This window comes from Scatophagus argus, chromosome 21 (genome assembly GCF_020382885.2).
Source record: "Scatophagus argus isolate fScaArg1 chromosome 21, fScaArg1.pri, whole genome shotgun sequence".
Taxonomy (NCBI): Eukaryota; Metazoa; Chordata; class Actinopteri; family Scatophagidae; genus Scatophagus; species Scatophagus argus.
In genome coordinates, this window is record NC_058513.1 from 3141938 (window position 1) to 3168441 (window position 26504).

Consider the following 26504-nt stretch of genomic DNA (forward strand, 5'->3'; position numbering starts at 1 on the left):
CAGTGTGGAACAGTTTGCCTTCTGTCCTCTGGTATGCCAAAAATTAAAGGACAGTTTCTGCTTATTACATCTTGGATGGGTAACCCATTCTGATCTGATTAACCTGACCTAACCTAACGCATTTTGATTCAAATATCGCTAGATTTGAAATGGCGTGTAGGTCATGACATCACATCATTTCTCTCTTCAAACCATCAAGAAGATAAAAACAGAAACACAAATCTGTCATGTGAGCATGACAAAGTCAGAAAATGTTTATGATTATACAGGATGCACTGACATATGCTCGCTCATACACCTGTCTGACTGAATCATGAGCAGTGCTCAGCTGTCAATCACCATGTTTCACCCACATTTTACAGACAACTGGACATACATCAGTGTGGTAAGACCTACCTGAAATGACAGAAACCAACTTTGGGAAAACTGTATTTGACATGCACTTTGAGTTTTTAGTTTGGCCCATGTCCCATCTAACAACATGGAGTGGGTATGACCTGTACTGGACCCAGCCACCAGGGGGTGATCAACGTGTTTTGGCTTCGGCTTTGGGGGGCTCTCATGTTGATCTTTGTATTACAGTCAATAGCAGGAACCATCAGTGGTTATAAGAAAATGGGTTGTCAGGGCCTTTTATTTAATCTTCTATAGAACCAATCACAGTGTTTGTTTAGAGTTGCTTCCTAACAGCCATGTAGCTTACATACAGTTTAATTTTTTTTTTCTGATGTTTTTTCAGTGTGTATATATCTCATTCATCAAAAATATATATTTGATGCTTCCATGTAATAACAACACTTTAACTATCTTAAGCAACAAAGAACATAAAACAACAAGAAAGAACAACAGAAATGTCAGATAGGTCCACAGTATTCACTCTCTTTAAAAATGAAGTTTCACATATCTCCACAATTCAGACTACAGCTGTCTACCCTGAAGTTGATGGCGCAGTGATTTGGTCTGTAAGACTCCTTAAGATTAACTTACAATGTAGGTACTGCTTATTGTGAGGTTTCTATCGTTTTAGTTTTGAATGTGCTTTAATGGTGCCTGCAGTATTAACAAAGCTGCAGTTATAAACCTAATGGTGGTCTTGATGGGCAGTTGCTTCACCTGGCTGGTAATCAATTCATGTATGTGCTTATTTTCAGTTATATTGTTACAAATAAGAATGGACACACCAAGCTGTTTTTTTTAGATGTTGAGCTCTGGAAATGTGGTGACATCACTAACAAGAAGTTGGAAAAACGAACAGTCAGATGACTGCGGCTTTTAAACCGGTTAGACAAACTTATTTGGGAGAGAAAACAAAGGCAGATGGTTATATTAATAGCCAAGCTGTCAGTTGTGAACAGCCGTCATAGTTTACAGACCTAGTGCACTTGCCGTTGTTGTGCGCGTGTGGGTTTTCCTGTGCAGTGAGGGATTATTAGTGACATTCCGCGTGTGCTCACTTTCAATTTTACCTCCAAATAAAGTCGTTTAAAAAAAATCTGGATATACTCTTGGCTTGTTGTACAACCTGCCTGGTCATTTGACTGCTCATGTTTCATGCTTCATCTGACTTCATTTTTGTAATGTGTTCCCTGATCTATAAACAATTTCATAATAAACAATAGAAAAGATGAAACAGACGGTCATTATCTTTTAAAAGCATTCTCTCTTATCCCTCTTTGTTTCTTTGCCTTTGTGCTCTTCTTGCAGTAAACCATGGTAAGTTCCCAAAGCAGGAGGACTCTTATGCATTTGAGGAGGACAGCAGCAGTGAGAGTCTGTCTCCAGAGCAGCACCACAGTGATGAGTCGCAGGGCTCGGCCTGCCCTTCGTCTGAGGCTGTCGGCAGCGCACCCTCCTCCTCCTCCTCACCTGCCCTCACCAGCCCACGGCAGGTAAAAGACAAAAGACACCTCTCTCTCTTTCTCTCTCTCGCTCTCTCTCTCTGTTTACAGCATGGAAGTAAAAAAATGTCATTATCTGGAATTCCTTCCATCTCCCCTCTGGTTTCCTCCATCCTTCTTTCACTGCTTTGCTTGTTCTGCTCTCCTGTGGTGGCGGAATGAACTGCACCACCATCTCCTCAGCTCGTTCTGTTTTCCAGTAACTGTTGGCCTGAAGTGAACCAGGCAGGTGTCATTTTCCTGCACACGAAGGCTTCCCGCCAGCACAGCTGCCTTTATGTCCTCACTGCTCACCTTTCACTCGCAATGACCTCATTCCAACGGTCGCCATCAATAACGGTCAATAGATTCTAAAGTCATGCCAGAACAGGGTTGTTTATTTTTGTTAGACTTATGTCTCTAAAATGTTCCCTGTCTCATGTCAGTTGGAAATTCCTGTTTAGAGGTTTTTGGAATACTTTTGCAAATGACACATCGATACGTGCATTTTTGGGTGTAATTATTCCATTTGGATTACAAACTGTCTTGCAAGCAGCCAAGCATGCCTCCTCAGTTCAGTTTTATAGTCCTGAAGAATTGCAGACAGGTAAAGAACACAGATTTATTCAGAGTAAAATCGAGGGCAACACTAACAAAATATATATGAAAGTGTCCAATAAAGGGAAATCAATATATACTTGTATACTTGTGTTTTACACTGTGTAGTATTGTTTGGCAACCATTGTAAAAATGCTTCATTATGAGTAGGCATGCATGAGTACGCATTGAAAATTGGGTAAAATTACATTATCTCCACTTGGATTACATTGTCTCTTATTACATTACACTTATTACATTATCTCCACTTATTATCAATGAAGTGTGTAAAAGCAAAAGCACATACTGTCAAAGTAAAAACGCCCCGTCACTGTTATATATTATACCAGTGGATTATCATTATTGATGCATTAACTTGTAAACATTTTGATACTGTAGCTGGCTTGATGAGGTAATACTACACTTTTGTGTTCAGTGATTTAATATGTTGTATGCATACTCATGTTAGCCATCAAAGCATTGCTATGACCAAACAGAGCCCCACAAAGGCAACAGCATGACTGTATTGCTTTTCAGGCAGTTTATCTACTGTTTAACCTGTAGAATGCAGAAATGAAGCGTAAGTGACCAGAACAGCAGGTGACATCAAATGGCCAGTAGTCAAAGATTTTCAGTGTACAAATGTGCATTTCAATAGCTGGTCCAACAGAGAGGCTCTGAATGGACATAGAAAGGATCATAAAGAGTGTGATGTTTTTATTTGTGACCAGGGAAATACAACCAGAGACCCACCTGAACAAAGCCAGGATGAAGGCCTGTCTGGTGCCAACAGCAGCCAAACTACTCCCCCTATACCTGTTCCTGCTATTGTAAAGGTCTGTATTATTTGAAGAAATTGCCTCCATTTTAGCTTTACCTTTTGTCTGTGTTAAGACCATTAGCTTGCTCACATTATCTCACCCTTTTTACTCTCAAAAGTCTAAGACATCAGACAAGAACCGTCACAAGAAGCCCAAAGATGTGAAGCCTAAGGTGAAGAAGCTCAAGTACCACCAGTATATTCCTCCAGACCAGAAGGCAGAGAAGTCCCCTCCACCCATGGACTCAGCCTATGCCCGACTCCTGCAGCAGCAGCAGCTCTTCCTGCAGCTACAAATTCTCAGCCAGCAGAAACACGCTCACACACATGCACAGTCGCAGCAGTCACAGCAGCACGCACACACTCCACAGACACAAGCCCAGGCTCAGCAGCGGCAGCCCGCTTTCAGCTACCAGCCTCATCCACAGAGCCAAACCCAGAAGTAAGTCATGCTCACGGACAAACAACAACAATTCTGATTCAATAACCTTCACTCGAGCTTGTCGAGCTTTTGCCAGTGGCTTTAGCCATGTTATTTTATGGTCTTCATCAGGGAAGAGAGTTTGCTGAGATCCATAGTCAGGTCATTGGGAGAGCTACATGGCAAGTGAGCATTCACTGATGAAGTCCATGAGATGCAGCTGAAAGCTGTGGAGAAAGCTAGCAACAGTTGATTTGAGAAAATGCTTTTGCTAATGATGGTGAAAGTTAGTTCCAAAGGAAATACTGGGAATAGTGTTGGTTCCACCCCAGGCAAAGCCAAAATGTAAAAAAAAAAAAAAGTGCATATGTATTTTATCCAACAGTTACATTAATCAAATGAAACATATTTATTTTCAACTCATCTGAGAAGGGTTTTTTATTAAATTTATTAACCCATTAATGAAACCATTTATCATCCAGTGATAAAGGGTGGTTTCAAGTTGATATATGTTTTTCCCATTGCTATTTTTATTAACTAATGCACTTTAATTTTCCCACTTTAGAGGAGTGAGTGAGCAGCTGTCAGCCTGCAGCTCCAGTGGTCCATCCAGCCAAACCAACAGTAACTCCTCCTCCCCGGTCAAGAACACATATCCCAACCAGAGCAACACATTACCGATCAAACCTGGGCCCCTGCCCGCTAATCTGGATGACCTAAAAGTAGGCATTACAAAGTTAAGAAAGATTGGCACTGTACTGGAGGTATTATAAGATTCTGATGTTGACTCTGTTTTTTCCTTGCTATGCAAGGTATCAGAGCTTAGGCAGCACCTGCGAATTCGTGGCATGCCCGTCTCTGGCACCAAGACGGCCCTCATCGAGCGACTTCGGCCTTTCAAGGACTCTAACGCCGGCTCCTCACCCTCGGGTGCCTCTGACATCACCACAGTGACCTTCCCTGTCACACCCACGGGGTCCCTGTCCTCCTATCAGTCCCCATCCTCTTCCAGTGCCCTGTCACAGGGAGGGTACTATCCTTACCCAAGTACCTCCTCCACCCCTCCCATCTCTCCGGCCTCATCTGAGTTGTCCCTCAGCGGCTCGCTTCCAGACAGCTTCAGTGATGTGCCCATGTCTTCACCAACGCAGTTCGGCTTGCAGCCATCTCCGACCCAGCTCAATATGGAAGATGGCGTAGGAGGAGGGAGCCTAGGTGGGGGAGGACTGAGGGCAGGGGACGGCGGAGGTATGGATGGAGTGGAAGCTGAGAAAGATAAAATGCTGGTGGAAAAGCAGAAGGTGATTGAAGAGCTGACGTGGAAGCTGCATCAGGAGCAGAGACAGGTGAGGAAACAACAGCGTGTCAGTCACCAATAGGTCATCCTTGTATATAATCATGACAAAAACTTTTAAAGCTGCAAACATCTTTAAAAGTGTTTTTGTCACCATGCTTGATAGGTTGAAGAGCTGAAGATGCAGCTTCACAAGAGGAAACGCTGCTATGGAGCAACACAGGACAGCATCGCTCCTACATCCAACCCCCCTATACACCACCAACAATCTCCAGCCATGATGGGCCAGCACTTCTTTGGGGTGACTATCAAGCAGGAGCCCATGTCCTTGTCTTCTAGCTGTCCTCTGTCTTCTCCCAAACAGCTGAAGAGCTCTCCTGGCAACTGCATGGAGGATATGGGACACTGCAATGCCCCGCTCCCCAGTATGGGGGGCCCAGGTGGGCCACAATGTATGGACACGTCCTCTGGTAGCCCCTCTACAATGTCAGCTTTCCTCAGTCCACAGTGCTCACCGCAAGACTCCCCAATTGGAAAGCCCTCTACTAGCCCCCAGCCTTCATCTCCTAATAACCCCTACTTGCTGTCACCTCCACTGGGAAGAGATGGTTGTGTTCACCCCCACCCCCAGGGCAATAACAGAGCACGCAACATGCAGGTATGATGTATTTATAGACAGAAGCATCATTGTTAGAAGTTATGTGGCAAAGTCAGACAATTTATCTTCATGTATAAGTTCTATTATCGTTTTCGTTTGAAGCAAAGGGTTGTTCGACGTTCGGTTCTTAACAAGACTTAGAATCTACAGCTGTGCTAGTGGCTTGTCCTTGAGCCTGATTTGACTGACATCAGCTAACCCAGTGTGAGCCTCAGAACAGCCCATTTTGTGTAATACAAACGTGTCTTCATTGAAAATACTGCCCCATGTACCATTGCTATTTACCTTAATAATAGCCTAATATTCCTATCAGTGTTGACCATCCTGTTGTGATTATTCATTAGCATAATTAGGCAAACCTAAAACCACAATTTTGAATCAAATACTGACCGATATAATCACTTCTTCTGATTTAGATGTAATGGCACAAATTCATTAATTTAATTATCACAAGATGCCAATTTTACCAGCCAGATTTTCAGTCTAGATCAGTGTGGTGAAATGACCAAACATTACCCCCTAATTTCCCATTTGGTTTACCTCCTTTTACAACTCTGAAAATAATTGTAAACAGCATCTCAGAATGTTATGATTTCTAATGTACATTCTGGCATCTACAGATGCAACAGAAGAATGGCGGCCAGACGGTGAACTGTTCTTATCCTTCTGACCAAAGGAGCCTTCAGGGAGTCTTTCCTAACTCAGCTGACTGTGGCCACAGTGCCTCAGCCAAGGCTGACAACCAGGATATTCAACCAAAGGTAAATATTATGCCAGCATTAAGAGCGTTTGGTGTCATGTCAGTGTTATGTACGTCATCTGAATCATCTCACGTTCACGAAACTGTTCTTCTCTTTTCTATTAATTTGTGGTCTGTCTGACTCTATATAATTGTCTGTTGTTATGAGGTTCATTGGCACTCTTGTCATAGCTCTGCTCTTTAAAACAGATTCATCTGTTTTCATCACTTATTCCTTCACGTGTTGGTGACTTTTCCTTTACCAGAACACAACGCCAACCCTTTTCGTAAAGTGAAATGTGTAATGTGATGAGGTTTTTCAAACAAGAGGGCCTGATTTACCCTTGATTGATCTATTTTTTGAAATTTGCAATACATTCACATTTGGTAAGCTCCCCTATTCTAATTGGTGGGCTAATGTCACTTTTCACCTATTTTTCATATAGATGTCAGTATTGCCCTCTCCTCGGCATGTTGGCCAAAAGTGCCAGGTCTCTCCCCCTGCCTTCAGTAGCTCAGATTCAGATGCATCTGACTTAAGACAGCCCCCATGCTATGAGGATGCAGTCAAGCAGGTAAACTCAAATTCATGCTAAAAGTCAGTAGAGAATGGCTGGCCAGAGATTTTACCTATCGGCGTTGCTCTAATTCCACTTTCCTAACTGTCTTCTTTTTTCATCCATCACCTGTTTTGCACACCTTTGATTCATCCATTTGCTTTGTTCACTGCACTAACTTTCCATCCTCTACTAAGTCTGAAGCAAATTGGTGTTTTAGTTCTACAAGCATTGTTTGAAGATAGATGTAATTCATTTGGAGAGGTACTTTTGTGCGCCCAACAAAACTACATGGGCAGGCTGATATTGTCAGCTCATATTAAACTTTTCCTTTTTGAGTAGTGAACAGTAACCTAGTTTACTGATAGAGCTATAGAGTGCAGGGCTAACTGTATACAAAATACAGAGCCAGAGCCAGTTTCAGTAGCTCCCTTTAAAGCACTAGGAGTCAAGCGCTTGGAGTCCTTTGATCCATCTTTACCTTTTTATTGCCATATGTCAGAAAAGCACCTCTCAGTCAATAAATTGAGAGGTGTGTCTCCGAGAAAAGTTTGTACTATCAAAACTCTGAAATCCTGCAAGTCTAGACTGCTTGAAAGCTTGCATATTTTTCGTGTAAAACCTTTTAACGTAATTAGACTGAATTGTCAATTATTGCTCAGTTGATAAAAAGAGTCATTTTTTTTATTACTGTTTCAGCAACTGACCAGAAGTCAGCAGATGGACGAACTTTTGGATGTGCTCATAGAGAGTGGAGGTAAGGTGAAATTCCGCAAATGTTGTTTACACTGCACATGCATATGCAAGATAAGTTAAAGATGGTTCAAAAGCTCCATGTAATTCACCAAATGCATTTGTTTGAAATGACAGTCTTGCCCCACACAGTGGTATCAGAACCCAGTACCTGGTGTGACCCCTCCCTCCTCTCCTCTTTCTCTTCAAGAGATGCCAGCTAACGCCAGAGAAGAGAGGGAGAGGTCCTCTGTAACCAAAGTTGTGCCTCACATTACTGTGTCCCCAGGGTGTCTCGGCCTCCTCATCCCGAGGTTCCACAGACACTACGAACACCTGTCCCCCACCCAGCCCCCTTATGACCACTCGGCCAATCCCATCACTGAGAGCCACCTGGAGACTCTGCTGGCAAGTCCAGCTGGCTGGGGAGGGGAAGTGGCCCTGCTTAAAAGGGCTACTGAGGACAGGGGTCAGGAAGATGAAGGGAACAGAGACGGCGAAGGGTACGGCAGCCCCCATAACCACCACCGCCACCCTCAACATCTCCAACAGGACAAACTTCTGACCAATAGAGATCTGATGGACACGCCCTTGTCGCCCATCAGCACCAAGGCGTCCGCTGTCTCAGAGGTGCAAGGGATGGTCAGCATGACTTTCAGTGAGACGCCGTGGGAGACAATGGAGTGGCTGGACCTGACACCACCTAGCTCAGCCACGGCCTTCAGTGTTGCTCCACCCAGCGGGCCCAACATCTTCAACTCAGAGTTCCTTGATGTTACAGACATTAACTTGAACTCTGCCATGGACCTTCACCTGGAGCATTGGTGAAGGCATTATTGCCAGCAAAGCCCTGGCTAACATGCTAACCATCAAACACAAGACACAAGCTTGCATTAGCTGTACAGACTGCTCATATTAGCCTTGACCATAGCAAAGAACTATTGAATTTTGCCTTAACAGCTTCAGCCCAAGTGCCAGAATTCACCTCTTGTTGTGCAATGGGATATCACGTCAAGTAGACCGTTAGCCTACATCCAAAGAAAGATAGCTAAGTCAGAAGTTCAGAAGTTGAACTCCAGAATTATATTTTGACTTTTTTTCACTGAAGTGAGGTTCTCATGTTGCCTTTATATCCAGAATCCAAAGACTAGGTGCTTTTTGACACAATCTTCAAACGTGCATGCGCACAGTTGCCATAAAAGTAAGATAGTGGACACATGAAGGATTTTCTAGATAATGGAAATACATAATTACAGTGCTTTATACCAACACTTTATGCAATATCAGTGTTACACCACCTAGACTTGAAGACACATGTTGACAGTCATTGTATATTTTTTGAGTCTTTGTTTGTATTACTGGAAAAAAAATGAAAGGAATTACAAGTTGAATTGGATTGCTTATTATGGCCATTTTGTAAATATCTTAACTATCTGTACTGACAGAGACAGGTTGACGTCTGCATATTTTGTCAGTGGTGTGGGAGACAACAAGCCACTAATCAAGTGTATTATGTAATCAGTTCATCAATTGATGTAAATATGACAAAAAAAAAATCTCACTGTGCACCTCTAGCTAAATACACATTTGTCACAGTTTGCTTAAGCTTAGAATATGTGCATAGAAATGGTTGTCATTCCTTTGAAAGACTTTTTTTATACAAGTTTCTTTACACTATTTGGTGTATTTATCCACAAAATGACATTACGGAGAAAAATTAATGTCTGAAAAAACTTTGGTCTTATCGGTTTTAATCGTCAGACAAACAGTGCCTTATTTGCAACAGCTTTTTATTACTGAAAAATTTTATACCAGTTTCTCCTTTACAATGTATTATAGATTTATTATTCCCTGAAAATTGTTAACAAATATTAATACAAAAAGCTCCACAAAAAGCTTGTTTAGCTGCAAAATCAGACACATTTCAATGAAAACGCAAATGAAAAATGCTACTTCATCTCTGTTTTTTTCTTACTAAATCAGTTCTTGATCATATAAATTTCACCCTTTCTATTCCCAGGCCAATCAGTTATTTATTTTGTGTTTTTATATTTATACTTTATCCTGTATTTATACTGACATTCCTTTAATATTAGATTGGGACTCTTTCATTTACTGGAAACTCCAGTGCTGCCATTTGGACCATGGATATTTCTTTGTAAATCAATTCTCTTAAAAATGTTATACAAAGTGTAAGAACCACTTGGAAAAGCCATGCTCTCTTAAATCATTTTCTTTATAGAATCATATGAAGTGGAAGTGTGCATTATTAGCACTTGTGAATAGGAAAATGTAATATATTCAGACCTTTACTGTGAATACTGCATATTAACACAGCATAAACTTGTACCAAAGCCAGAGTATACACACAGTAGTTACACTAATGACATCACTTCTGACTCAAAACACCTTTAAGGTTTTAGTTTTAGTCAGTTATTGTCAGTTTTTCACCCTTGTAAATGCTTAAAGGAAGGCGTAAGATGAGAAGATACCACTCTCATATCTGCAAACTGTGAAACTGTTAGCCTGCTGTTAAGGTCTAGTCAGGCCTCATTCAGACCAGATCAGACGCTGTACCCAAAATGCCAGTCTTCTCATTCATTTGGAGTGTGGTTAGTGCATTTAGGCTGAGGAGGTACAGGCCACACAGGAAAAAAAAAAACACAGCAGCCTCGCGGTGACAAAGTTGAAACAGACTCAACTTCTGGAGAAACACATAAATGAGCAATCAGAATAGCTGGCCAACAATATTGTTCCACTTGTTAACAACCGGCTCAGAGTTTCTGTTATGTTAACAACATCGTGCTGACAGGAAACTTCATGAGCAATGGACGAGAAAAAAAAACTTTGAAAATTGTCGTGGATGGAGAAAGTCTCTTTGCAAGAGCTGCTGCTCCCGAGCTGAGAGCTGTTTCATCTGTACCAGACAGACATTAGAGTGGTATCAGTCTTCTCAGTTGGGTAACTCTGGGCAAGAAAGTGAATGAGCACACTTCCCTGAATGTCAAACTATTGCTTTAAGTGCATTGGCCAATTAATTTGTTTCATTTACTTGTGTTCTGTTTAGACTTTGTGTTCTGTTTAGACCAAATATTGCTTTTTTTTTCTGTTACTTATGAAGTGTTGCTTCTATGGTGACGTGTAGGCTCTCAATGCCCATCTTCACTATATGACAAAGCAGATATTCTTTACTTCCTGTCTTCTGTTGAAGAATATCTACTGGCCTTGTTATTTTGTGGGTTTCATTTTGCAATAATTCTCCCGAAAAGGGGAAAGAAAATCACATCTGACAGAAGCTTCGACGTTGCTTGGCCACAGACTTGCTTTACTATCGTTTAAAAAAAAAAAAAAAAAAAAAAAAGTATTTGCCTGCATCCCTGTATATTACAGAAAGAAGAGCAATAAACTTATCACAGCAAAATCATTACTGCAGTTTCTTTTTTTTATTCACAAGAAGCACACAATACAGGTCTTTATCTTTTCCATGGGAACTTTATTTGTAACCCTTGATAAAGATACAATATAATATTCATCGCCCTTAATATTATCTTATAATCTAATATGAACATTCTAGCAAATTGCAATTTATACAACATGTACCCTGGAGATTCATATTCACCAGCGGTAAGCTAGCTTCCTGGAAATGTATCCCATGAGAGAAGAACAGATCTGGAGACTGCAGTGAAGTGGCTCTGTCTGTTGTGAGGGGGAGCGAGGGCTTTCTCATTGGTTTGCACCATTTCGCAATACAGATAGAAATGGAAAGAACAGAGCTGACACAATTCTCCATTTAAACTACACAGAGAATCAAGTCTGGTCTACACTGCATGTCTACCACCTTGGATGGATAATGTTTTACCCCCTTGCAGATAAGCCACAAGTCTTTAAACAAGTTTGTCCCCAACCTCCCTGACACTTCCCACTGATGGTGGCCATTTTCCAACATGGCTGACATCTGTAGAGGCATATATAGCATTTTAAATAAAACGTAAAGGGTAACTCCAGCATCGTTCACACATACAGTACATGTCAAATTACCAGTGATCATGAGAGTTATTTGGCCTCTTAAAATAGTTGTATAATGTCTTCTGTGGCTCAGGATGAGCTTTGTCAAGTCTCAGAGTAACTAAGTAACCTGATGATGTCATCAGGATTATTCTTTTTGGTTTTGGAGTTTGCTCCATATGAAGGACTAAGGTAGGATATCTCAGCCTCTGCCGCATCACTTTTGACCAGTCTTTGTTAACTGGTCTCTCCCAACATTATGAAAGCACAACAATAAATTGCTGGAGTGGCCCTTTAAGTATAGTAGTTCCTTTAATGCAAGGAAACTAAATGTCAATCAGTGTTGAAAACGGTCTAAAAATGCATTTTTCCCACATTAAGCTAAATGAGTAACAACAATAGTAATACTCAGACACATAAAATATCATCCAACTGATCTTGCATCGCGTGACAAAGTCAACAGTTAACTGAGGTTACTGCATACTCATGGCTCATCGTATAGGCTGTGTTACATTAAATTACTTTAAATTATTAGCATCTGCTAGATTAAAGGATAAGGCTGGCAATATTGTTATATTAATGGAATCTGTTGACAAAAAAGAAAATATAAATAATGCTAGCCTTATCCTTTAAAGTAATTTATTACATTACAAGTCTCTACAGTGTCCCAGTCTAGGAGGACCACCATCCATACAGACAGTTTGGTTAAGTAGCTAACTCCAAAGTGTATGATGTTTGTCCATCAACTAACACCTGGGAGATGTGGCATTCTGTGAGGGAATTACTCTGGATGAATTTCAATAGTCTCAAGTTTCTCAAGTGAAGCCCAGCTATGTTAAACTGTAGTACAGGGCGGCCCAAAGCCCGGTCGGCGGGCCAAGGCTGCTCTGCCATGAGGCTCAATCAGACCAATCAGATGTTTAAAGCAATGACAAAATAAAATTTAAAAGGTAAAAATGTAAAGCACTGTTTGTTTATGCAGGGTTTGGTGGGGTAAAATGCTCTTTAAATATGTAGGATTCCTAATTATCATTGATTATTTGTCATGAGGACATTTATTAAGGAAACTTGGACTCCTTGTAACATTTTGCATCTTAACAATACTTTAGAATAGGGGCTTACTTTTGGCCAGTGGCCCACCGTTAAACTTTTGCCCTCTCCAAGTGAAAAAAGCTGCTGTAGGATATCAGCACCAGCGGAGGAAGACAGGTGACGGAACGGGTTTTAGACTATGGAAATGCATCCTGAGTGTGATACATAGTGTGATACATAGTTTGGGGAATTAAACATTTTATCATCAGTGCAAGCCAGAAAGACATGCCGAGTCACGGAGGAACATGCTGAGTCCAGGATGATCTTAAAGGTCAAAGAGCTGTAACTACTACTGTACGTGAGGAGCGACCTCCTAACTGTTGTGTGGTTGGTACAGAATTACGTCATTTAGCAGCATTCATGGATGTCATTTTTGTCGACAGGAAACCCTGTAGTTACTACTTTTTGCCTCTGCATGGCAGCATGGTGGATCTGTGATCAGTGTGGATGAGCAGTTTAACTGTACAGTGCTATGACAGGCTGCTGAGGAGCATTAGGGCTCATTCTCAAACTGCAACACACGGACGCATTTTCATTCAACGTCAAACTCCCAAATCCCCTCACTCTTTTATTCCATCATCTCTGTGTTTAGGAATGAGCCTTAATTGTCAAGCAGAACCTGCCAGGAACAGCAGATTAAATGTACTATATACATACACATTTACATCAGTGGACATAATGTCCCAAAGTAACTTTACATCAGGCAATGTAGCATTGAATTAGACCCTGTTTGGGCCTATTATGTACTGTCATTACGTCTGACTCACAGAGCTCAGCATCTGTTTATCTGGAAGATAGACCTGAAGGACTCTTGTGGGTTTTTACTCCCAAATTGTAACTTTATTTCCTAATTCAGAAAAATGCAAATGATAGCTGGAAATTACACATCTCTATGCTCAATTTTTGGGATTTGTATACATTAATCTTAGGTTGTGCCATACAAAATGAACAAGGCTGGTATGTCATTTCCGTAAGGTCGGAGACCAACAGCTAGAAAAATATCAAAATTAGCTTAACTCCAATGCTAAACCATTTGTTCCTTCTTCCTCTTCCTTTCTGGCAAAAAGTAATAGAGAACACATTTATGTTGTCTAATTGTCTAATTTTTAGACACTATTATCATCATTTTAGCTGGTTAAGACAACAAATATCACCATCAATAGGTCAGATAAGCTGTGGCTACTTGGTGCTAATTCTGTAATGGCTAACTTGTAACATGTGGATCATATCTGGTGAATGTGCTTTCTGTAGATATATCTGCAGTTCACTTTAGTTACATGCAGATGCTAAAAGCACAACCTTATTAGACCTTTCAAAAGTTTTCCAATTCGAAAAAATGCTATCAAGCCAAAACCAACATTTCCAGGCATGATTTTTTTGGATTAGGAAACAGTCTACTGGAAAATGGGTGGCTTTTTTCTTTACTCTGTGCAGTGGACAAAATATTGTTTGATAAAAGAGGCTTTAAGTCATTCAGCCAATACCGTCAAACCTGCCGTAAGTCTTGTTAAGTGATCTAGGCCTAGGATTCTAGGTTTCTTGCCACACATTTATCATTCAGAAAAGCAGATCTTTAGCTCTGTGACTCAAAAGTAATGATAATATGTGAAAAGGCACAAACAGGGGGTAACATTGGATGTGAGAAATGTACATGTCCCAATCATGTGTCAAGACAAACTCTCACAGATTGCATATTGGAAAAAAGTAAAGCCACGCTACCGAATCCATGAGCTTTCCAAAGAGAAAACACTTTTGCATACTCATTTACTATGAGTGAAGGTGCCCACAACAAACTGCCTGAAAAGTGTAAGTGTGTGCGTGTGTGTGTGTATGGCAGACATCTGTACATGTCAACAATTCAGAGGTGAACACACATATGCATACATACAGTCCAAACTGTACAATCCAATAGGTGGCTATTTTTGTTCATAGGACATGAGTGTCACATTTCATTTGGTAAATTCTGTATTTGTTTAGTTCAAGTGTGTGTATAGATATATATATATATATATATATATACACACACACACACACACAGACACACACACACCATACTATAATCTATTCCTTTTTCCTCACATAAAAAGATGCATTGCAGTTTACCAAGACAACGTCATGTCTTCAAGTTTCTCTGGGTGATGATGGAGGACAATGTTTTAGATTTCACTGACTTTAAAATGAGGTGATTAGAGGTGGAAGGATTTACTTAATATTTTTCTCATTGCACCGGGCAATTTGGACTTAGTTCCTTGGTTTTTTGGAACGTGTGAATAAACAGGTGATCCTACGTATCTCTGAGGGCTACGATGTCAAGCGTTGCATTAGTGTCTCCACCCCCATCCCCCAGCCTAACTACATCAGTCCACGTACATGGGAGAGATGGGAGAGGCAGGGATTTGATCCAGGATGCGACAGACGTAACTGGCGACGTCCACAAAACGCTCTTCATACATCAGAATGAAGGGATGTTTCTGGAGGAAAGACACAGTGAGCTTCAGGATGACGTAACATTCAGAAGCTTTTTGATTTGACAGAAATAACATGGATGTCAAGATTCCTTCATTGGTCATTGCTGATCCTGAGATAGGCAACATCTCTGAATATGTGTCCAATGCATACTTGTCATTTGGTAGAATATATATTAGCTTAAATTTAAAGCTGCATTGATTTTCTTTTCCTTTGTCTTTATTTTTACCACATGGTGGCAGCAAAAGAAGTTGAAAATACACAGACATATGATTATTATTTATAAGTTGTTATGACCATGTGACAAATTATGTTTCAGCTCTGTTTTGGTCACAACCAACAGCTGAGGAAAACGTTTAGTTTGCTAACAAATTTAGCTTGTTAAAGGCTAAAAAAAAACTACTGCTCGAAAGGGGTTAATAAAAGCTGGGTTTGGACACAGGGAAATGAAATCTTCTTCTACTACTGTTAATCACACTACACATAACATAGTCTATACTGCCATCTTTTGACAAAACCACATTTTGCATAAGATCTTTTATTTGCTAAGAAAAAGTTGGTGGAAGGGCACTTAATTCACATTTCCTTTGGCTTTGTCTTGAAATTTGATATATAAATAGAAACAGCTTATGAATTTCTTATTTACATAAAAAAAACATTTAATTAGTGCAGAGTTTTTCCCCATTCATTCAGCTACTGACACACAAATGTGTCATGAATATAAACTCTCTCCACATCCTGTTTTGTCTCTTTTCTATCCAGTAGTTACCTGTGTGTCAAAAAGTCGAGCACTGACCAGCAGAGGCTTTGCTCCTCTGTGATTTTAGAACAGCTAAAGCATTCAGGAACAAACTTTTCACTAGTACTTAACTTTAAGAAGGGTTACCCTAAAATCAGTTCAAGGCTTTTTTCAGAAAGCATCATCAAGACACTCTTAACATGCTTGAGCAGCTGATCTGAAATGCTGATTTGTGAGATGTGTATAAGAACTTACCAGAAGCTCCTTGTACTTTGGCCTTTTTGATTCATCCTTTGTAAGGCTGAACAGAGAAGGAAGAATAAAAATCACACTCCATCAGCAGTGTTAAGTATTCAGGACCCACTGAAAACCTAAAATAAATGTAACGTTACTTACCATAGGTTAACAAAATTGATGAACTTGGGAGAGAACTGCCTCTCCTCTGAGTTGCTGAGCTGTGGAGGTTCACCTTTCACCACCTGTGTCAGCTGATCGAAAACACTATTCCACTTGGGGTATGGAAACCTTCCTGTGGCCAGCTCGTACTGAAAGCAGAAAGCAGCGACTCTGATGAACCATCACACTGGACTGTCCTTAGTGCAATACTTATGTCCATTCAAACTTGTTCAAACTTTAGATTTAGAATTTTTTTTTAAATGTAAAATTTTAAAATGTAGATCAAAGCAGACAACATCACTTGTCTTACCAGGGTGATTCCCAAGCTCCACACATCAGAACGGACATCATAGCCTTGTCTGGAAGCACTGGGGTCTATCCTTTCAGGCTGAAACACACACACATGAGAAGACCCACTGGTAAACTGACATGTGGGAGGTAAAAGGTCAGCCTCAACTGGAATTACTACCCAACTAGTCAAGTTGCAGTTTACCATCCATGTCTGTCCACACTCATTTAACAGTTGTTCATGTGATCCTATGGGACAGCATGGAGGCATAAAGACTCAGAAGCCTTAAATCTGCGCTTAAGTGTGTTTAAACTGTCAACAGACAGCCTCATTATAAAATAAATGCTGACTCTATAATGCAATGGCTATAGAATAATGACACCATTAGCGTTTAGACTGGCTCCGATAAACCTCACTTTGGCTAGAAAAGATCATTTAGATCAGGCATGTCAAACTGGTCCACAGGAGGGCCGGTGTGGCTGCAGGTTTTCTTTCCAACCAAGTAGCAGCACACCAGACTTGACTCATTTAATCAACTGATCTCCGTCTTCAGACAGCTGATTGGTCAAACGGTGTGCTCTTGGTTGGTTGGCACAAAAACCTGCAGCCACACCGGCCCTCCTGTGGACCAGTTTGAGATGCCTGATTTAGATCATTAAGTCACTAAATGAATAAATAAACTCAAGCTTTTGAGCTGTGTTGTTGGTAGCTCCTACTGGTTCACTGTAAACTTCAAGTATCACACAACGAAAACAGCCTAAAAGCAGAACCGACTGATATATACTCTATCACGTAAACAATTGTTGTTGTTCTGTACTTTGAAAGTTTCTACCAGGAGTGTGATGTAAAATTAGATCACTTTCCACCACTGGGTCTGCACTACAGCCTTCACAGACATCAGATGCCAACAGACCAACATGTCAGACAAAGATCTCCATTACCAGCATCAGAACACCCAGTGAGGGGATACGTATCAACATTTTGATACTTTTGATTGCTTACCGCCATGTAAGGCCTGCAGCCCGCATCTCTGGTCTTAGCTATGGAGTCCACCAGCTGACCGCTGATGCCAAAATCACACAGCTTGATATTACCCCTTCGGTCCATTAGAATGTTGGAAGGTTTGATGTCTGAAATGATTACAAAAAAAGACCATTTTATACAGAGAAACACTAACAGGATTGTTTTGAATACAAGTACCAATATAAATGTTTTGTTAATACATAATTGTCAATATTTTGTATTGACATTACAAAAAGATTCACCGTGCTCAACAATGTGGCTTTTACTCAATATTTGATCTGAATCAAATCATAATCATACACTCACCTCTGTGAATTATTTTCAAGTTTTCTTTTAAGTGGTTCAGTGCTTTAACGGTCTGTTGAAGACAAAATAAAACATCACTTCTGTGTCGATGACATACACAGTATAAAATTAAAATGTACAAACGCTCTTCTACTCACCGCTAATGTTATTTTGCCTAATATTTCCTCTGGAATGACGTCATCTAATACACAGTATACATATTTGTAGAATTTGTCTAATGAGGTAGACATAAGCTCCATACAAATCCAACAGTCCCCCTGAAACAAAGACCAAGAGACCGTGACCAAGCCTCATATAAACACAAGAAGTCAAAAAAGATCTGATGTAAGCACACCACAACACTATTACATCACAATATTAAAAGGCAGAGCATGATGTGATGCGTTTGAGGTGAGTGAGTTTCAGTCAGACCTCTCTGAAGAGAGCGCCGTAGAACTGAACAATGTAGGGACAGTCACTACTCCTCATGACCACGTCGAGATCCATCAGCAGCTGCTTCTGTTCCTTCTCATCCACGGTGGAGCGAATCCTCTGAGAGACACACGACACAAAAACACATTCACAATTCACTCTTTTTCATACTTTTCGAGCCGTGTTTTGAGTTTCCAGCCCTCATTAGTGTTGCTGCAGCCGCAAAAACATGTGGACCTTTGTTAGATATTTTGTTAAGTTGTGTGCTTATGTTTGCAACAGTGTTTAAACTCAAAAAAATCTTTAGTCCAAGGTAACTTTTATGTTTTGTCTGGCTAGCTTCCAAACCACTGTGCCACCTTGCCGGGTATGTTCATAATGTTTGTCGAACTGTACATTAGCAATTTTGGATCAGACTGTGCAATAAATACCTAAAGTCCAGCTGGTCAATAAAAACTTTTGGATGTCACAAGAAACAATACTTTGGTACCAAGTTGCAAAAAGACTGCAGAAATGTGCTGTGGAGGAAAGAACAACACTGCCAAGTTGCATGGCCTTGGTAACACCTTCTGAGTAAGGCTGTGGTGTGTCACCTTGACAGCCATGATCTGGCCGGTGGGTTTGTGGACCATCTTGTTGACGGAGCCATACGCCCCGCGACCGATTTCCCCGAGGTCTCTCAGATCCTCTGCAGTGAAGTCACAGTGCTGCTCCGGAGAGATCTTCAGCTTCCCCGACGACTCAATACTGTGTGTCCGCAGACGCTCTCTGGAGGAGGATGGACAGCGTTGGACCGGGAAGCGTAAGAGAGAGAGAGGAAGGAAGGAGGAGGAGGTAGAGAAAGAGAGAAGACAATGTGGAGCCATGAGGGGAACATGCATTATAGATCAATGTGGGCACGATCAATATTCAGGGTTTCCCATACATTCATTTATTTGTGGCCTGCCACAATATCTGCATTGGGCACCGTGTATTAACACACAGACCAAAGTGGTGGAATGTGTGGTGACCAATTTTAGTGTTTTGCTATCAGTCCAAGAGATCAACACCATCTGCAATCGATTACCAATTGGACAATGTCCCCAATGCTGTTATGCTTATGTTTAATGTAAGCCAGCCGGTGCCATTGCTTTGTAAAGCCTGGTAAAAGTGTACCTGCTTTCTGTGATGTCATCCGGTATCAAGTATTTAAATAATAAATACCACAGCACATTTTTATGAAATGGATTATTATTCACGCCAATGGTTTTTACTCATTGTTAATATCATTATTTTACCACTTTTGTCAGATTCGTCCTCATCCCATCACCGCCTTTCAATTTAGTCCTGTTTTCTCGACACAGTAATGATGTTAAGGTGAAAGTTGTTTTTAAAAAGGAACTAAACACCCTGTGAAAATCTTGCCTTTGCTGACCTCCGGTGGTTTAACTTCTCACCTTGCTGCAGTGACGCACAGGTGCTGTAAAACACTCTTCAACAACTGTTCACATGGATACATGTTGCTCATTATTTCTCAGGTTTCTTGGCTGTTGAGTGCAAATTTCGATCAAATCCAATGAAAAATAAGCAGTTGGTGAGGCTCGGAATAGACACACACGCACATTTTTGTTAAAAATGACAACATCTAGGTTAGAGGGCTAAACTTCAAAAAATTCATGACTAAAAAAGTAGTTCAGGAGTTATTTACTGGCCTGACATTAAAGGGAGCTTGTGGACTTTCTGGTCACCAGTAGTGCTATGGAACTAGTTCTTGTTTTGTTTATCTGCTGATGGTTTCATGCCATTCCACAAAATGACAAAAATGTAGCAATGTGCTAACAAATAAATAAATAAAAAAAAAGACTGCAAACAAAGAAATGTGCATAGAAACTATTTTGGTTTAAAATGCATCCAAAACTCATCTGTGCAAATACTTCACTAGAACGGAAATACATTCAAGATGCTCACTCGGCCCCAAGGACATACGCTTTTGGTTAGAAAAAGTGAATTTAAGCCGTCTCTACTCACATGTGAGGGTTCTGGAAAGAGGGAGGTGTTGGATTGAGCGGGAGCCTGGAGGCGGGTTTGACTGGAGGGTTGGCGAAATTCAGCTTCAGGGCTTTACGTTTACCTGACCAGACAAAAAGAGAAACAGATCCAGATTCCCACAACATGCACACCACGCTGTGGGCTCAACCAGCCAGGGCAAACAGAGGATACCCACTGTGATAAAATGCTTGTCTTACCGCAGTAACTTTTGTCTGTGTGCTTGAGATAAGCCTTTACATTAGGTGCAATAAGCAATGTTAAAAAAAAAAAAAAAAAAATCACGCCACAGTGTGACTCAAGTACCAGCGTATTATTGTAATTTGTACAATTAAATCTGGCAAATGGGTCAGTGAGAAAAGTTGTGGAGTTAACATGATTTAAAGATCCAGTCTATTAAGAGCTGTTTTCCACTCACAGACTGACCTTCAGCTTATCTCAAGCTCTTCTCATGATCAGAGGAAGCACAAAATGCATTTTGAACACAAGCAAAGTGCCCACATGTAGCAGGGGTTCTCAAAACTCAGGTACTGCAAATCTTTTAGCTGTATATGATAACTTTTTGTTCAGATATTATATGTATTTATGTGTGTGCGTGTACATATATTTGTGTGTAGCATAGCCAAAGAAGCCTCAGTGCAGGATGCCGATATTGAGAATCCCTGTCCAAAATATTTCCATTGAGAACATTTTAAAAATGCGCAAATCAAACCTGAACAGTCGCCCCTCAGATATCAAAGTGACCCAACACTTAAATAGCACTGGATTCCAATTTAAGGCTGAGTCAAGCTCACACAGTCTTTCACCTGTTAAGTGCATATTAGGATGCATCTGCAGCATATAGCTGACAATTATGCTAGCTTTTAAGCAAAGTGCTGAGTTTAAGTGTTGAATCCTCTTTGCCATGCCCTGTTCAACCAGCTCTTGAGTGCAAATAGGCCCCTTAACCTTTAAGCCCCAGTGCAAATGAATCTCTCTTGGCCATAACTGAATTGGTGACAACAGCAGTGAACAGTGGACAGACTCCCCAACTACCAGAGGACCACACAGGCTGTTTCAATAGTATACAGTGGCTTCCTTTCAGCTTTATTATCCAACTGAGTAAAAAGAAGATAAAAACATCAAGAATCTGCAGCTCAAAAAGGCCGCTGACTAATCACTAGGCCGCAGCACGCCCAGTCGTCAGCCAATGACTGAACAGAAAATGTGGCTCAAAGAAAGTCAGCAAGGAGAGGAAACCACTTTAGACTACTGAGGTGTACCCACAGAGAGAGTTCGGTGTGCTTTGTGTGCGAGTCTAGTGCTTACTTTGGGACACTCCAGACAGGCTTATCTGAAACCCTGAAGTAAAGAAAAAACATTTTACTACATTTTCTTAGGGCTTGTTTAAGTGTGAGTGGTTCATGGTTCAAAAGTGCCATCACTACAAGAGCCAATGCTGAAAGTGGAACAAAGGGCAGGTTACTTTGAATGTGGCTTGGCTGGTAAAATCAATAAATAAATACATGAAGAAATGAAGAAATAATAAAGAAAGCAAGCACCATATTATATTTTTGGGGGGTCTGGTTCAGTGCCATGTGACAGTGTGTGAAACCTAACACGACTCCATTGCCAGCACACTGAGGAGAAGTTAAATTTAAAGAGACTTAGTCGATACCAGCCCAATCGCAGAGTGGCTTAAAACGATTATTCGTTTGCTTTGATTCATCCCTTCTTTTACCCCCAGCAGATATCATTTCAGCACTATTTCACGTTAAAACAACGAAATGAGTGACACCGACATGAAAAAGTGGGCTGATGCTTCACCACACTCGTTTTAGTGGCATATTCCAATTCTAAATTGTTCTTCTGGCATAAAGCACTCAAGGTCCGCGTCAGTCACGTTCCACTGGTGCAGATCCCACTCCCCATCAGCAGCTGACCGTTCTGGCTGCTGACTGCTGCTATGCTGATGCTGCGTTGCGTATGATAATGGCAGATCACTCACTAACAGGAGAGACTTTTCACTGGCAGATTCCGCCAAAGAACTGCTGGCTTATGTCATACTATCACACTACCTGTCACTGAAGTTACCAATGCTATCCAAGTTTATCCCCAGCTCCTTGTGTGAATTACTAAACAAACAAGATGATAATGTGGTAAGAGAGCATTAGAAGTGGTGGGTGGACTTGTTAGATTTAAACACAGCCAGGCTAACCGTTTCCAGTCCTTCGCAAAGCTCAGTTAGCCGGATCCTGGCGTTAGCTTTGTATTTATCTACACAAAAGACTGGTGTCAAAAATCTCATTTAGACCTTGGCAAGAAGGTTAGTAAGCATACTCATCAATGACAACCTTCTTTAAATGAGAAACTGTGATTTTACCTCTGTCCTCTACTTAATAAGGACGGGAGGGGGACTTAGATTATGGGATATGACCAAGTTAGCTTACTGTTAGCTAAACTGTTAGCTATGACGTGTTGCTGGGGGGTTAAATATGATATTGTACATCACCCAGGGACATTTCAATAGCTCATTCTCCAATCCCTCAATAATAAGAAACAGAGTTACAGACATATTATTCCATTTAATGTATGACAGACTGGATTCAGACATTGTTTAAATCCTCAAATCCCTAAGAGAGTTAGCATGGCTAGCTTAGCTACATGTGAGCCTTGTACAACTAACATAGTGAGTGTAGCCCTTAACAAAGTTTGACCAGCTGTATAACAACAGGGATTATGGCATATGTCAATAGAACACCACTGCCCTGCATGAGTCACAGGGCAGTGTGTCAGTGAGAGGCATATGCCAGAGGAGAGTGGCACATGTGTATTCAGTCATTCTTATGGGTCTCACACCAGTCAAACAGCAGTGGGGAATGCCAGTAGCCAAAATGGCACAGCACTGCCGATGGCACACAATTGGGATGTGCCGATGAGAGTGGCATTTATATGTGGAATACATGTGACAAGCTGACAGCATTGACTAATCAGCAGTTGCATATGCAAGTGAGAACTGGTATATGCTAAGGGGATGTGGTACCCATCAGAGGAACATGACCGACATTCTGTTTATATACGTCGAAAGCCAGTAGAACAGAAGCAACACAACACAAGTTGATAGTGGCACCCCACTAAGAACTGAGACGTGTCACCGAAACAGCCAGTTTGATGACCAGCAGCGTCAAGGCTGTTTAATGCAGCGTCACATCAAACAAGGTCTGTCTACTGTGTCCACATAAGGCCCTTCTAACACGAAACTTAAATAAAACATGCAGATAGCATGGATACATGCTACATGGATAACATCATAAAACATGGATAAAAATGCAGGTTTTACACCACAATAAAAATGAACTTTTGAATCAAACAGAACATAAATGATCAACAGAAGATGGTGGGTGGGAATACGGCCTAAACAAACACAAGTTAAACCCCCAACAGCAGACTTAAAACCTTGTAAAATAAGTGTGAATACCTGTTTCATTTTGACATCTCCAGCAGGTGTTGGTTTCTGTAAGGTTTAGATAAAACATTTGATACTATACATCTGCCACAGAATGAGAAATTTTTAACTCAGATCTGCTGACCACTGGATACATGACTGCACTGCTGTTTATCAAAAGGTAATCAATCAATCAGTGCAAATACCGTCCGTTACCCAGCAGTTACCATCAACACATCCATTATCGGACACGACCTTGTCCGACCTGCTCCTTTTCCCAGTAAGATTTAGATAGCAAATCACAAGAATACACACCCTACGGTATGTAAACCGGTTTATCACGAGAATATAAACGTTTGAGGAAGTTTGAGCAACTGAATATAATCCCAAATTAGCTAACGCAAAATACTACAGACTCATCCGCCAGCTGGCACTGGGGCTCAGCAGACATTGCTGTAAATTAGCTCCATGGCATCTTCTCGGAAACAGAAGTGAGTGAAATGGCCAAATGGGCAAAAACAATTCTTAGTGATAAATCACTATAGTCAGGTTTTGGTCGCGACCAGGCTTGGCTGTGATTCCGATAATGGATTTAGAGTGTGGAATGAGGGGGCTAAGGTTGCATAATCTAACATAACCAAAACACTAACGCACATACTTACAAATGTAATTACAAAGCTATATTATAAGACGACGGGAGGATTGTTTCAGTACAGCATTAGTAATGTTAAAGACTGACGTGTTTATTTTGTCTTAATGCATTATTTGACGGGCTGAAATCTCGACAGAACTAAATATACAAAACGAGAAGCACCTTCGTGACGTTGTCAGGCGACTGAAGCAACTTCATCAACAAAGGTTGCAAATGAATGTTGACACGGTGAATACAATTACAGCATCTAACTTTAACAGTATCATATTTGTCGTTTATATGCCACAAACAGCGGTGCATTCAGTGGCCTGGCTTAGGGGAGAGGAACACTTCAGTGTAGGCCTTGTGGGTACTTGTAGAAGCCTGGTGCTAATAATACTGGTGAACACACATTCTTGAATGCATCTTTACACTATCAGACATTTGGGATTTAGTTTTTGTTTTTAATGAGAATAATGTCTGAGTCGAGGAATGAAAACTCTTCATTGTTCCACGACTGGTCTGTCGTTTCAGCAGCTAAACAGAGACGACTTCATTACCGCTAACTTGGTAGCCGTGTAGTTTCAGGGAGCCAATTCAAGCTAAGGAAAGAAAGCTCGAGGCGGAGCGGAAACTTTGTTATATGGCTTTCAAAATAAAGGCGTACCTTTGACATACAGCTAGCTATACTACAGAGATCATACCTTTGGAAACAAAGGTTAAGCAATCATTTTACGTGGTTAATATTTAAATATTAGTAAATTTACTGTGTATCATGTCAACACTAATATTAATAACACCATTACTACACTGCACTCAGTGCTAGAATAACAACAAATCATAGACTGGAGAACCTCAAAGTGATATTTCATACAGTGTTGCGAGTGCATTACCCACGATGATTATAAATAGCCTACTTCATTTGCTAATAACAATGCCGAAAAATTCAGTGAAAGGTCAAATTACAACTTCTTAAGTCTTACTTACACTATCGCGAATTTTATTTTGAAAGTTCTATCCGGAAATATCGAATTTTTCTGTCTGCCTTGACTGTATTTTTTCTGATTCTGGGAAGCTACAAGCTACCTTTTCCTACGAACTCCAGTGTTTTTCAGTTGAAATAGAAGAATCTGAAATAAAGGCCACTGTCGCCTACCTTGCATGCTGCTGCTCTGTGTCTGCTGATGAAAGTGGTGCGACGTGGATCCTACAATGTTGCTGCTGTTGCTGGAGCTTGTGGAGTTGCTGTCAGGACTGGGAGTCGCCATTGTTGTGTTGGATTCCGGCAGCAGCGCTCAGGCTGCAATGCAGAGTGAAACTTCGCCCTCTTTGCCTCCAGACGGGACACTGCGCCACTTGAACGCAGCAGCTGCACCACGGCCACGTCTTTGCCGCTGCTGCCTTCAGGCCACGTCGGATATAACACTAAATAGCGATTTCACGGCGCAATGTTGCACATAATTCAATCACTTGTGCAAACCAACACAACCTACATATTAAACATCAGTCTTTATCTCATCATCTACCCTCTCTCATCGTCCCAGATTATACTGTATCGACTCAATTTCTTTTTATGTGATTCAGCAAGGCTGTACACAAAATAGGTATTCCCCTTTAACCTGCATTGTTAGCGTGCACTTTGTCCCTCCTGATTCACATTCTTTTGTTTTGCTTGAATCACACACTTTAGCATAAATGCTTTATATTTCATATACATTTCAGTTGTTTTCTTGTCAGATGTGTCGTCGCCTCGAAGAAAATCAACCCAAGAATTTAATGTTCACTCATGACCTTTGAAATACTAGTTTGACAAAATAACCTTCAATCAAAGTCAAGTTACTGGATACATCCAATGTTTTACAAGTATTGTTGTTTGTCAGTAGGTGGCATTTGTTCTTTTAAGGTAATATATAAGAGAAGGCCCTTTAAAATGACTTATATGTGCATACTTTATATCCACCTGCTGTTGAAGACTGTGAGATGCTGTTTAAAACTCCAGAAA

At 40.8% G+C, this 26504-nt stretch overlaps 2 protein-coding genes across 19 annotated transcripts in view; one reads left to right on the top strand and one right to left on the bottom strand.

Moving 5' to 3' along the window:
* myocd (myocardin) overlaps positions 1-11116 on the top strand; it is a 106029-nt gene extending 94913 nt beyond the window's left edge. For 11 of the 15 annotated variants that reach the window (XM_046377229.1, XM_046377230.1, XM_046377228.1 and 8 more), the window contains 10 exons: positions 1705-1889; positions 3206-3310; positions 3414-3736; positions 4281-4437; positions 4528-5061; positions 5176-5667; positions 6288-6428; positions 6853-6981; positions 7663-7720; positions 7907-11116. In XM_046377229.1, the coding sequence (XP_046233185.1) occupies positions 1705-1889; positions 3206-3310; positions 3414-3736; positions 4281-4437; positions 4528-5061; positions 5176-5667; positions 6288-6428; positions 6853-6981; positions 7663-7720; positions 7907-8523 (2741 nt within the window). In that variant the 3' untranslated portion in view covers positions 8524-11116. Of the gene's footprint in view, positions 1-1704; positions 1890-3205; positions 3311-3413; positions 3737-4280; positions 4438-4527; positions 5062-5175; positions 5668-6287; positions 6429-6852; positions 6982-7662; positions 7721-7833 lie in introns of all 15 variants that reach the window. The other 4 variants (XM_046377232.1, XM_046377243.1, XM_046377234.1 and 1 more) reach the window with 4 other exon arrangements.
* Positions 11117-11167: 51 nt separating this feature from the next.
* Positions 11168-26442, bottom strand: map2k4b (mitogen-activated protein kinase kinase 4b). Of its 4 annotated transcripts, XM_046377244.1 has the most exons (13): positions 25659-26442; positions 23905-23940; positions 21756-21788; positions 20430-20532; positions 19016-19190; positions 18423-18542; positions 18149-18268; positions 18012-18063; positions 17685-17812; positions 16704-16781; positions 16394-16542; positions 16253-16298; positions 11168-15263 (listed from the first exon to the last, which is right to left on the bottom strand). In XM_046377244.1, the coding sequence occupies exons 1-13, from the start codon at positions 25768-25770 to the stop codon at positions 15150-15152; spliced, it is 1266 nt and encodes a 421-aa protein (XP_046233200.1). In that variant the 5' UTR covers positions 25771-26442; the 3' UTR covers positions 11168-15149. The 4 variants fall into 4 exon arrangements, with proteins under 4 accessions (XP_046233200.1, XP_046233202.1, XP_046233201.1 ...); XM_046377246.1 differs by lacking the exon at positions 23905-23940; XM_046377245.1 differs by lacking the exon at positions 21756-21788 and having other exon boundaries at positions 25659-26437.
* Positions 26443-26504: the final 62 nt, after the last annotated feature.